This window comes from Pelodiscus sinensis, chromosome 29, assembly GCF_052426305.1.
Source record: "Pelodiscus sinensis isolate ZL-2025 chromosome 29, ASM5242630v1, whole genome shotgun sequence".
NCBI classification, from domain to species: domain Eukaryota; kingdom Metazoa; phylum Chordata; order Testudines; family Trionychidae; genus Pelodiscus; species Pelodiscus sinensis.
Window position 1 is genome coordinate 5724374 of NC_143080.1, and position 11164 is coordinate 5735537.

General features: G+C 42.1%; 1 protein-coding gene across 1 annotated transcript; it reads right to left on the reverse strand.

Moving 5' to 3' along the window:
• Positions 1 to 340: 340 nt before the first annotated feature.
• LOC102452530 (keratin, type I cytoskeletal 19) lies at positions 341 to 10071 on the reverse strand. Its single transcript, XM_006114291.5, has 8 exons — positions 9366 to 10071; positions 8354 to 8436; positions 6517 to 6673; positions 3620 to 3781; positions 2472 to 2597; positions 2151 to 2371; positions 1631 to 1656; positions 341 to 774 (listed from the first exon to the last, which is right to left on the reverse strand). Exons 1-8 carry the CDS (start codon positions 9966 to 9968, stop codon positions 671 to 673), a joined length of 1482 nt encoding a protein of 493 aa, XP_006114353.2. The 5' UTR covers positions 9969 to 10071; the 3' UTR covers positions 341 to 670.
• Between the last annotated feature and the right edge of the window lie 1093 nt (positions 10072 to 11164).

The window sequence follows — 11164 nt, forward strand, 5'->3', positions numbered from 1 at the left end:
GATGTGTCTAATTTGCATCCCTTTTACGGAAAAGGGATGCAGTCTAGACACAGCCCCAATGTATTAGTAGGAATAGTGTTGGGAATTTAATAGTGCATAAAGTTATTCATATCCCAGGGTATGTCTAAACTACATCCCTTTTTCGATAAAGGGATGTAAATTAGACATACCCCCAGTTACTCCAAAAGCTGTTTAGAATGAGAGACAATTGCAGGAAGATGTATGATGATGATAATAATTTGATTTGAGTTGTATTGGACACATGACATGTCTGTCACATCTAACACATAAAACCATGTTGCTGATTATGAAAAAATGTTAAACAAAAACTCGACCTGTATTTATTTCAAGCCAGAAGAAAAATTTATTATCCAGACTGATACAATATACTAGAGCTGCTGGTATGCAGTAAAAGAAGCCCTTCACCCTAGACTTTAAGAATACACAGTGTAAAAGACAGAGGAAATTGTCAGAAAGACACCAAGCTGTTGTGTTCTATTGGATTACACTGCTGTGACTACATAATTAACATTTCCATTAGCATTTTCTACTATGCATACTGAGTAGATTCATCGATACTATGTTGGCTGGTGTTTCATGATTCTCCTCTCAGATGCGTGCTGTCTTCAGAACTGGTACAATACAGGTGGTCTCAGGTGGGTGAGGGGATTCAGTATTTTCTTTCCTGGGTAGAAACTACTTTTCCATCTACTGAATCTTCCACACTGATGCGAACTCTACTGGAGCTGCTGCTGCTGCTGGTGGTAAGGGATGCTGTGATGGAGAAAGAGGGAGACAGTAATTACAACTGGGAAGATAAATATCCATTGATAGAAGACTGAAGAATCCGGGTTTTCTCTGGCTGGAAGCTTCCTTCAGTTATCATACACATAGCCCTGCATCTTCTCGCTACATTGTAGTGACACAGTAAAACTTATGTAATTTACATATGAAAATTACATATAAAAACTTGCTTTTGGTTAAAGTTGCCAGATGGTTTAACCAAAAATACTGAACAGCCCCCGTCCCTTCCCCCCCCCCCACTCCCCGCATAAAAAAGAAAACCACCGGGGGGGAAATAAATTCTGTTGAGGAAAAAGAGGGGAGACCAAAGTTGTTGAGTTAAAAAAAAAAAGTGTGGCCCTTTAAGAAACACTTTTGAGGCTTTTCGTCTCCCTGCTTCGGACAGCTCCCCCATGGAACCAGGTAAGCACCTGGTATTTTCGCCTCCTGGCTGGGAAAAAATCAGAAAATACCAGACATTTTAGGTGTCTGGTATTTTCTGAGTTTTTTACTGGACAGGAGGCAAAACTACCAGACTGTCCAGGTCAATACCAGACACCTGGCAACCCTACTGTTGGTATGACTCAGCAGAAGCTGATCAAGGGATCCCCAGGTCTCCATAATTATTTAGATTTGAGAGCTATATGTACCAGTGATCAAGTGCCTACCAGCTTGCTAGACCAGGCATAAAATAAGATTGTGCCTGAAAAGGTTGTGGGGGCTATGGAGAACAAAAATGGAGATACTGTCTGTAATCTCTGTAGTTAATAGGGACGGGCTTATTCAATTCTATTTCACCATACTAAATGTACTATGGTTCTATTTTTCATTTCAAAATCCTCCTTACCATCCTTGCTGCTCCATCCCGACATCCTGGGGAAGAGAAGAGATAAGAAATTAAACTAATGTGCTCCAGTACAATTGTGGACTGTACAGCAGATTCAGCAATTCTACTGATGTACTCTGACCACCAAATAACTACTTAATTGGACCATGCAAATATTGTGTGCAAAAGATCAATCAATGGCAAACTGCAGATGCAAAATAGAGGCCCTTTTGCAAATGTGGTCCTTGTATGACTATTCAGTTGTTACAGTGTCAGAATTCAAGTTTTCATTATCCACTCATTTGCCTTTGAAGATGGACTTGCATTCTGGTAGCCTTTGGGTTTTTCTGGACCCTTGCAGCCCACGATTGGCCTAGTATCCAGGCAATATACTTTAGAAAACTGCAGTAATTCTGGTTGTAATGAGGCTCAAATTCACCTACTTTCAGGGGAGGTTCTTTACTTTACTGTTATAACGTATGCCATGTTAATAAGATTATGTAACAGCTTTAGGGGTGTTATTTTGAACATGGTTACATACTGGGAATCTTGGCCTTCCAACAGCCTGCGGTAAGTGGCAATCTCCTGTTCTAATCTGGTTTTGATGTCCAGGAGCATCCTGTATTCTTGGTTCTGCCGCTCCATGTCGCATCTAAGCTCAGCCAATTGCTCCTCAATGCTGGTAATCATGCCCTGGAGTTGTGCTAGCTGTGCGCAGTATCTTCCTTCTGTTTCTGCCAAGTTGGCTTCCAACCCAGCTTTCTAATATGAAGCAAAATTAAAGTTGATTATTACACAGATTCTTCCCATAGTAGAATGAAGGGGGAGTGTGATTTATAGTATGCATGGAACAGCCACATACCATGCTGAGCTGGGATTGGAGCTCTATCTCTAGGCCTTGCAAGGTGCGTCTCAGTTCTGTGATCTCGCTCTTGCCGGTCTGTAGCTGTTCAGTATTGGTAGCTACTTCACGGTTCAGCTCTTCAGTCTGGAAGAAAAACAAACAAAAAATCATGCACATTGGCTTACCAGTGTTTTACGTCCAAAAAGAAAGGACCATCCTCATTGCTGTCGTGGTGCTGCTTGCTTTGGAGTGTTTCTCAAATGTAGCCACCAGTGGCTTTTCTTGCAGCCATAGGCTCCTGGAAGGTGATGGAGGTGGGGAGGAGAAAAGCATCCTCTCCTCTCCCTTCCTGTTGCTCTTGGATACGCTGCCTTGCTGTTATCTATTGGGGCTCTAAGCAGGGTTTGGCTGCTGCCCCCCTCATCCTCTGGAGACAGCTGGGGCAGTGAGCAGGGGTTGAGCCCTGACTCCTTCCTCCAGAGACAGCAAGGGCACAACACTGGAGGAACAGACTGCAGCTTGAATTCCCCACCTTCCCTGAGTTGGTGGGGTGGCAGGCTTTGGCTGCAGGGCTTTTAGCTCCCGCCTGAGGCTCCTATCACACGACTTCAGGCTTCTTCCCTGTCCCCTAACCCAGGGGATTTTGATTCTGGCTGCAGGGCTTCAGGATCTGGCTGTCTTCCCTGGTTCCTTCAACTTCATTCCCCTCTGGCTACCCTAACCCCCTATCCAGGGCTTAATTAGTCTCCGGGCTAGCCAGAGCTGAGTAAGTCTTCTGTGACAAGTGATACTTTTATGTTTGTTAATCCCAGTTTTTACAACAGACTTACTAGCTGGCAATAAATACATTGCAATGATTCAGACACATATATGAGCATATTTATTTGTTTTTCCTAAAGCTAATTGAGTATTTTAGGAAAAAGTGTGAGTGGCCAACAGCAAGATTTGGTGGCCACACTCTGAGGCTGCCCAAATATTTGTCCTGAGAACCCTCACTGGTCCAATGGTGAAAAGAGGATAAATATTTAAAATCTTGGTAGGTGTCTTAGGATACTTAGCTTCTTACCAAATGTAGAAACTGATTGGCAAAAGCAGGAGTGTTGTGCAGAAATTGGCATGGTGAGCTCATAGTGCACCAGTTTATTTGTTCATTGGAGTAGCCATACCTGTTTATAGAACCAGGCCTCAGCATCTCGACGGTTCTTGTCAGCCAGTGTTTCATATTGCTCTCTCATCTCAGCCAGGATACTGGAGAGATCAATGCCAGGAGCAGCATCCATCTCTACGCTGACTTTTCCACCCACTTGATTGCTGTATTCTTTCATTTCCTGTAGAGAAAGAAGGATGCAAAAGAGGTTAAGCTTTTTGCCCTTGTACACTTTCTGCATTCAGCAATCCATGTAGCTTAATTGGGAAATGTGTGTTTTGAGTTATGGTTATTATATACCACAGTGCCTGTTGCCCCTTAATTCCCTACTTCATTTTAAGTGGGATCCTACAGCATGTCTAAATCCTTTACACTTAACAATCCCCAGACCTGAAGATAAGCACTGAGAGGCTCGAAAACGTGTGCTTTTCACCAAAAGAATTCGGTCCAATAAATGAAAGTACCTGCTACGGTGATACAATTTGCAAAATCCTCTGTTATATTAGATTTTCTTTTCTTTCCTTAAATATATTTTTACTTTATTATGTATAATTTGTTGCATGTATTATAACTTTAATATCTTAACACATGAGAGATTTATCAGTTACTTTTCATAAAGAAGTTTATTCACACACTGAATTTGTATCCGCATATGTGGTTGGAGTTGAAATTTTTAAATGAAATATCTTGATTACTTTGGATTGATGTTTATTCTGTGTGGGTACGTCTACACTACAGCGCTAATTCGAACTAACTTAGTTTGAATTAGTTAATTCGAACTAAGCTAATTCGAACTAACGTGTCTAGAACTAAAAACTAGTTCGAATTAGCGTTTTGCTAATTCGAACTAGCAAGTCCACATTGAGTGGACTCTGAACAGGGCTTAAGGATGGCCGGAAGCAGTGCCGGCAGGGCATCAGAGGAGGACTTAGAGCGTGGAGATGCTGTCTCAGGCTAGCCGAGGGCTGCGCTTAAAGGGTCCCGACCCCCACCCTGGACAGACAGTTCTAAGGGGTGCCCCGCTTGCAAAGCAGTCCTGGCTTGGAGTGCCCGGAGTACCCACACTGGGCACATCACACCACTCGGCCATCAGCCCGGCTGCACTTGCCGCAGGCTGCCATCTGAGGAGAGGGGGCAATTGGGGGGCTGCAGGAGAGCTTCCACCCCCAGAAGCCCGCAAAGCCAGCCCAGTCCTCCCCATCGGGGGCTCGTACCCCATTCCTCCCTCACCTCCTTCCACGTACCCTTCCCTAGCCCCCCTTCTTATTGATGTACAAAATAAAGATAACGTTTCTTCCAACATTGACTCTGTCTTTATTGAACAAAACTGGGGGAGACTGGGAAAAGGAGGTGGGAGAGGGGAAGAGAAAGGCTGGGAGAGGGGAGGGCAACTAACATGATCAGGGGTTGGGAACAGGTCCCAGATGAAGAGAGGCTACAGAGACTGGGACTGTTCAGCTTAGAAAAGAGGAGACGGAGGGGGGACAGGATAGAGGTCTCTAAAAGCAGGGGTTGGGTGGAGAGGGTGCATTCAGAAAAGTTCTTCATGAGTTCCCATAAAGAAGGACTAGAGGACACCAAAGGAAAGGAATGGGTAGCAGGCTTCAAACTAGTAAGAGAAAGTTGTTGTTCTTCCCAAAGCAAAGAGTTAACCTGTGGAACTCCTTGCTGCAGGAGGCTGTGAAGGCTACAACTAAAACAGAGTTTAAAGGGAAGTGAGATCAAGTCATGGAGGTTGGGTCCATGGAGTAGTCTTAGCCAGGGGGTAGGAGTGGTGTCCCTGCCCAAAGTTTGTGGAAGGCTGGAGAGGGATGGCACGAGACAAATGGCTTGGTCACTGTCTTCGGTCCATCCCCTCCAGGGTCCCTAGGGTTGGCAGATGTCGGCAGACAGGCTACTGGGCTAGATGGACCTTTGGTCTGACCCAGGACGGCCATTGTAAGCTCAGGGCTCATGGTCGGTGGTCTCAGTGGACCCCCTTGATTTTCATGCACACCTGCTCCTCGGTGGCCAGGCTGGCAGCTCTCCTGCCCTAGACAGCCACTTTCCTGTGCCTAGTGCGGAGATCGTGGACGAGGTCCACAATGTCCGCACTAGTCCAGGAAGGTGCCCGCCTCTTGCGGTCCAGGGCAAGCTCCCGGAAGCCGCCAGCCTGGTCCCAGGAAGAGGGGGTGGGCTGGGGGACATCGGGTGGGTGGCTCTGTGCCGTGCCAGGTGCAGGGTCTGCTGGCTGGGTGCTGGCAGGCTTGCACCTGGCACGGGCACCGTAGCCAGCCTGTGCCCCTTTAAGGGATCCGGGGCCGGGAGAGGGGCATAGAGTTTCCCTGGTGTTGGCCAGAGTGGCCACCAGGGAAACCTGAGGAGGGCTAGCCTCCCACTAGTTGGAATTAAGGGGCTACACACCCCTTAATTCGAACTAGTAAGTTCGAACTAGGCTTAATCCTCGTAAAATGAGGTTTTCCTAGTTCGAACTAAGCGCTCCGCTAGTTCGATTCAAATTCGAACTAGCGGAGCGCTAGTGTAGCGGCTATGAATGTTAGTTCGAACTAACGTCCGTTAGTTCGAACTAACATTGTAGTGTAGACATACCCTGTACTTGATCTTTTTAAATAAAATGTCTTGAAAAATCATATTTTTGTTCTAAATGAATGAGAACCTCTCCATGTAACAAATGTTATTGACTTTGGAATAATTTAAAAATTTCTGATCTCATGCTGATGCTTTTCAAAGCAGATACACAACTCACATCTTTAACAGAGTTTGGAATTGGAAGGATGTTAGCCTGAGGAACCTTTTTTTTTTAATTTTTAAATAAATCATCTGGTTGTGAAGCTCTCGTTCTTTGGGGTATTTTTTAATCCAAAACTTAAATTCTAAATGTGATGGCTGTCCTCATTCTCTGTCTAGAGCACTCACCTCCTCGTGGTTCTTCTTGAGGTAAGCCAGCTCTTCTTTCAGGCTTTCAATCTGCATCTCCAGGTCGGCTCTGGCCAGGGTCAGCTCGTCCAGGACCCTACGCAGGCCATTGATGTCAGCCTCCACACTCTGGCGAAGGAACAACTCGTTCTCATATCTGTAGTGTTAAAAAAAAGAAACAGATATTTGAAAATGCATGACTTTGAATCCCATCTCATTATAACAACAAGGAATCTTGGGTGTATTGTGTCAGAGGAATAGGACAACAGAACTGAAAAGTCAGAAAAGGGACCCAAAAATAGAAGCTAGAATGTTTGTTCCAGTTTTAAAATATGATATTTGAAAATGTGTGTTAGTTGTCTGGGTCCTTTGTGGACATTTGATCACATTGTGTCATCAAATAAGTTGGTATTTTTGGCAGTCCCAAGATACTAGCACTTAGTTGCAATCAGTGCTTTTTTTGTTTAAAAAAAAAAGTGCTGGTACTCCAGGGGAAAAGTTGTTGAGCTCTGACTGGAAGTGCCAGTACTGCATCTAGAAGTGCCAGTACTGCGTACCAGGCAGTACCATCACAAAAAAACCACTGGTTGCAACAGTGATTAATACTATAAAACAGAGTGACAGACAAATCAGGATTGACATGCAATGCCAAAACTGAATGTGGGAACTAACAAAATTACCGACTACTGGGTGTTATCAGCCTGGTGTTCATAAACAGCAAGAAAATCACTACATTTAAAAAGGTTAACTTGAAATTAACAAATGTATTTGGACTTGAACTAGATTTCTGAAGCATAGATATGACTTTTATGGGTTTATCGAGAATGGATTATTAACATCTATGAAAAAAAGGTAACAGACAATCCATATTTAGAGATCTCTCAGTTATGAAGAATGGCATATGTTGTTATCTTTGCTCAGTGCACCAGAGGAGAAAATATCATTCTGGAGCTACTTTGTTGTAAGAGAAAGTAGCTGCACCAATGTTCTTAGCATCTTGACAGCAATACCCTGGAAACAAGCTGATTTCAACAGTGTCCTTGAATTTCAGTAGAACAATCACTCTTTGGCTTTCCTATATAGCTTTCCTGTTCCAATGTCTACATCCTACGAGAAAGAGTGAGTACTGGAAAAAGATTATCCCTCCATTTCATCATGCCACTTCTAAGGGTACATCTACACTTCAAGGCTATTTTGGGATACCTGAGGCATCCCAAAATAGCTACTCCTCATCCAAGGAACCACCCGTTATTTCAAAATATGTTTCGAAATAACGGACACGCTATTTCGCCATTCTTGTAAACCTCTTTGTACGAGGATTAAGAGATGACTTGAAATAGGGCTTCATTTCAAAATTTGGCGCTGTGTAGACATGCCAAATTTCAAATTAGCCTATTTGGAAAGAAAATCAAAATAAGATACGCAATTTGCATAGCGCAAATTGCATACCTTATTTCAAGTTTGGGGTGCAGTGCAGATGCACCCTAAGTGAAAGCTGTTTCATACCTTTTCTCATTTTAAAATCTTGAGTGGTATTTTTTCAATGAGAATGAACTCTTCAAAATGTTAATAACAATATAGAAAGTAAAGGCATGAGGTATAAAAAAACAGGAAAACATCTAGATTAGCTTGGTGGCATTGCTGATAAAGTTTCTTCTCCCATTTCTTCCTTTATCACATCAATTAATTTGCCTAGATTTTCCCTTATAAATGATAAGGGAGAAAATTCTATCCCTAAACTTGTGAGCAGTGGATGAGAATCAATCTATCTGCAAACATATGAAATGTTCAATTTCAGAAATATTTATTTGAGAGAGGGAGAGCAAAATTAACTTACTTCAGTCTGAAATCATCTGCAGCCAGCCTAGCATTGTCAATCTCCAAAATGACTCTGGAATTGTCAATAGTAGCTGCAAGGATCTGGCAATTGGGAGACATAAAAAATATTTCTGTGAACAATGGTGAAAAATCATTGTACTGAGTACACAGTAATTAGTTACTGACATGTAAAGAAGGGAGAAGGAACGGATATGGGGTTTAATCAAAGTATGATTTAGGGATTCCAAAACACATTTTATTATATCACCCTTTTCCCTACTTACAGCTTATATATGGGAAAAAACAAAAGAAACTAAACATTATATATGGATCTGAGAGCTGAGTACAGAATAGATTTTGAGCTTCATCCAGAGCAAGAGAGGGTCCATCAGAATGGAATTAGATAGCTTGATTTTTCTCTCGCCTTGCTATTCATGTCTCTGTTCATACAGTTAATGGAAACAAAGTCCAATCCTTTCATTCTCTGTGCTAATATTCTCAAAGTAAAAGATGAAATAAGAATTAAAACTGATGCTGCCTTATTATCCTTGTACCCTAACTTTTTATAAGAGTGTTTTTCTTGTTTTAAATTTATTCTGTGGTACTTTTGTACAAATGTTATAAACTTATAAATTAATGACAGTGGGAAGTTAAACAGTATGTTCACAGCTAGGATAAATGGAAAACCAACTTATACTATAAAATATTCCACTTTACTTTTTCTCTGAAGTCCATGGTTTGTACTTGATCAATTTTTTAATATTTGATTTTTTTGTTTTACATCTTCTGGATACACTTTAATATATTGTGTCACATTTTGTCACCTTTTTAAAGCTTTCAATACAATAAACAGCAATAAACAGCTTCCCTTCTTTTCTGCAGGAGCGGTTTTGTCTGCAATGCATTTGCCTTTTTTGGCAAGAAACTATGACTTTGTAATTATTACTAATTGTTTTTAAAAATTGGAATGTGCAACTCAGCAAATAATCACAAATTCTTAAAATAATCCCTTCTAAATATGAATGACATACCTTGTCTCGGAGTTCCTCAATTATCTTGTAATAAGGACTGTAGTCACGATCTGGACTAGTGGGACCTTGCTTCTGATACCAGTCTCGGATTTTGATCTCTAGATCGGTATTTGCTTGCTCCAGAGCTCGCACCTTGTCCAGATAGGAAGCCAGACGATCGTTCAGGTTCTGCATAGTTATCTTTTCGTTTCCGGATAGCAAGCCTCCATCACCACCACCGCCACCCAGGACACCACAGAAGTCAAAACCACCACCAAAGCCACCACCAGCACCTCCTCCAAAGCCGCCACCAGCACCTCCTCCAAAGCCACCACTACCATCTCCTCCATAGCCGGAATAAAAGCTACTGCCCCCACCCATGCCAGAACCATATCCAGCCCCATAGCTACTTCCCAAACCACCACCATATGCACTTCCTAACCCGGAGGAGACAAACTTGCTGGAAGAGATAGAAACACCCCTGCCACCAGATCCTCCGTGCATACTTGGGGTTCTATAGGATCCTCCCATTCGGACTGAAGAAACACGAGAGGAGCCACCACCCCCACTCCCGAAACCACCACCATAGCTAGAAGAGCCGCTCTGCATAAAGGAAGTAGCCATGGCAGCAGCACTGAAGGATCTGGAGTCAGCTACTCAGCTTGGCCTAGAGTAAGAGAGCAAGTCTCTGCGTGGCAATGATGCTCCATTTATACCAACCACAGTGGGTGTTATCTGACAAATCCATTCTCCAACCCTCCCCAAAAAGACTCTCCACCCTTAAGGGTGATGCCAAGTTATAATTTTGCTTATTAGTACAATTGGCTGTGTATTCTGAGGACCTGGACATTTTTTCTTCAGTTAAACAAAAGGTGTGATTCAGGATGAGTGTTTGTTTTCCCTGAGGCTACAGTTCTGATACTTGGATTATGCTTTACATTTTTCTACTTCAAGAAAAGAAAAACCAACCACACCCAATTTATGCATTAACTGAAAACGGTGGTAGAAAAAGTCTGACACAAAAATGAAGTTTGCTGTATATACACTTTCAGATTAATTTAAATTGTATCCTAAATTGTATCTTAAGCAGCTTATTCATTGCTGCTGCTTGTTCCTTTTTTAAAATTGTGGTTTGTTTGCATCGAGACTTTGGAATCATCTACTCTTTTATTTCTATTCTTCACTCAGAATCATCCTTCAGGGTTTAAAACCTCAATGTCTGAAACTTAAAATACATTTTCTTGCTTGTATGAGACAGTATTCCTGGTTATTAAAATAACTGGATAATTATTATGAGTTTGCAGTCCCGAAAACAACAGGAGATCAGGGATGATACGAGAGGATTGTAAAGGTAATTAAAAAGCCTCTGCAAAGAAGAGATAGCAGCACTTCCCACTAATAACTATTGGGAAGATTAAATTTACTGGATATAACATTTAATAGAAAAGTTTTAAAAAGATAGACACTAATATTTATACTTGGAAATTGAGCCAATTTCTGAAAATGAAGGTGCAATCAATATCACTTGATATGTTAAAAATCACAGCCTGAGGAGTGCCTCCAAGATCTGCTCTTAAAATATTAGTCCTGCATTAAAACAGGGGAGTGTGAACTATGTGTCTTTTTAACTCCTAACAATTCTCTAATGAAATTCAAGAACACAGATCTGATAGTGTAAATTGCAACATGAGCTGGATGCTGTTAAGAAACATCTTTTCATCCTTTGTGGACAGGATGCGATCAGACTTGTGAGATTTCTGATGCAAATTATATTTGTTCTATCCTGCTAGAGTGGTATGTGTGAGAGAGAAAGAGGATGG

Coding starts and splice junctions, on each gene's coding strand:
- LOC102452530 (XM_006114291.5), bottom strand. CDS start 9,968: ATGGCTACTTCCTTTATGCAGAGCGGCTCTTCTAGCTATGGTGGTGGT. Junction 2,598..3,619: donor AGGCCTGGTTCTATAAACAG/GTATGGCTACTC, acceptor TTTTTCTTCCAG/ACTGAAGAGCTGAACCGTGA. Junction 2,372..2,471: donor TCCAATCCCAGCTCAGCATG/GTATGTGGCTGT, acceptor GCTTCATATTAG/AAAGCTGGGTTGGAAGCCAA.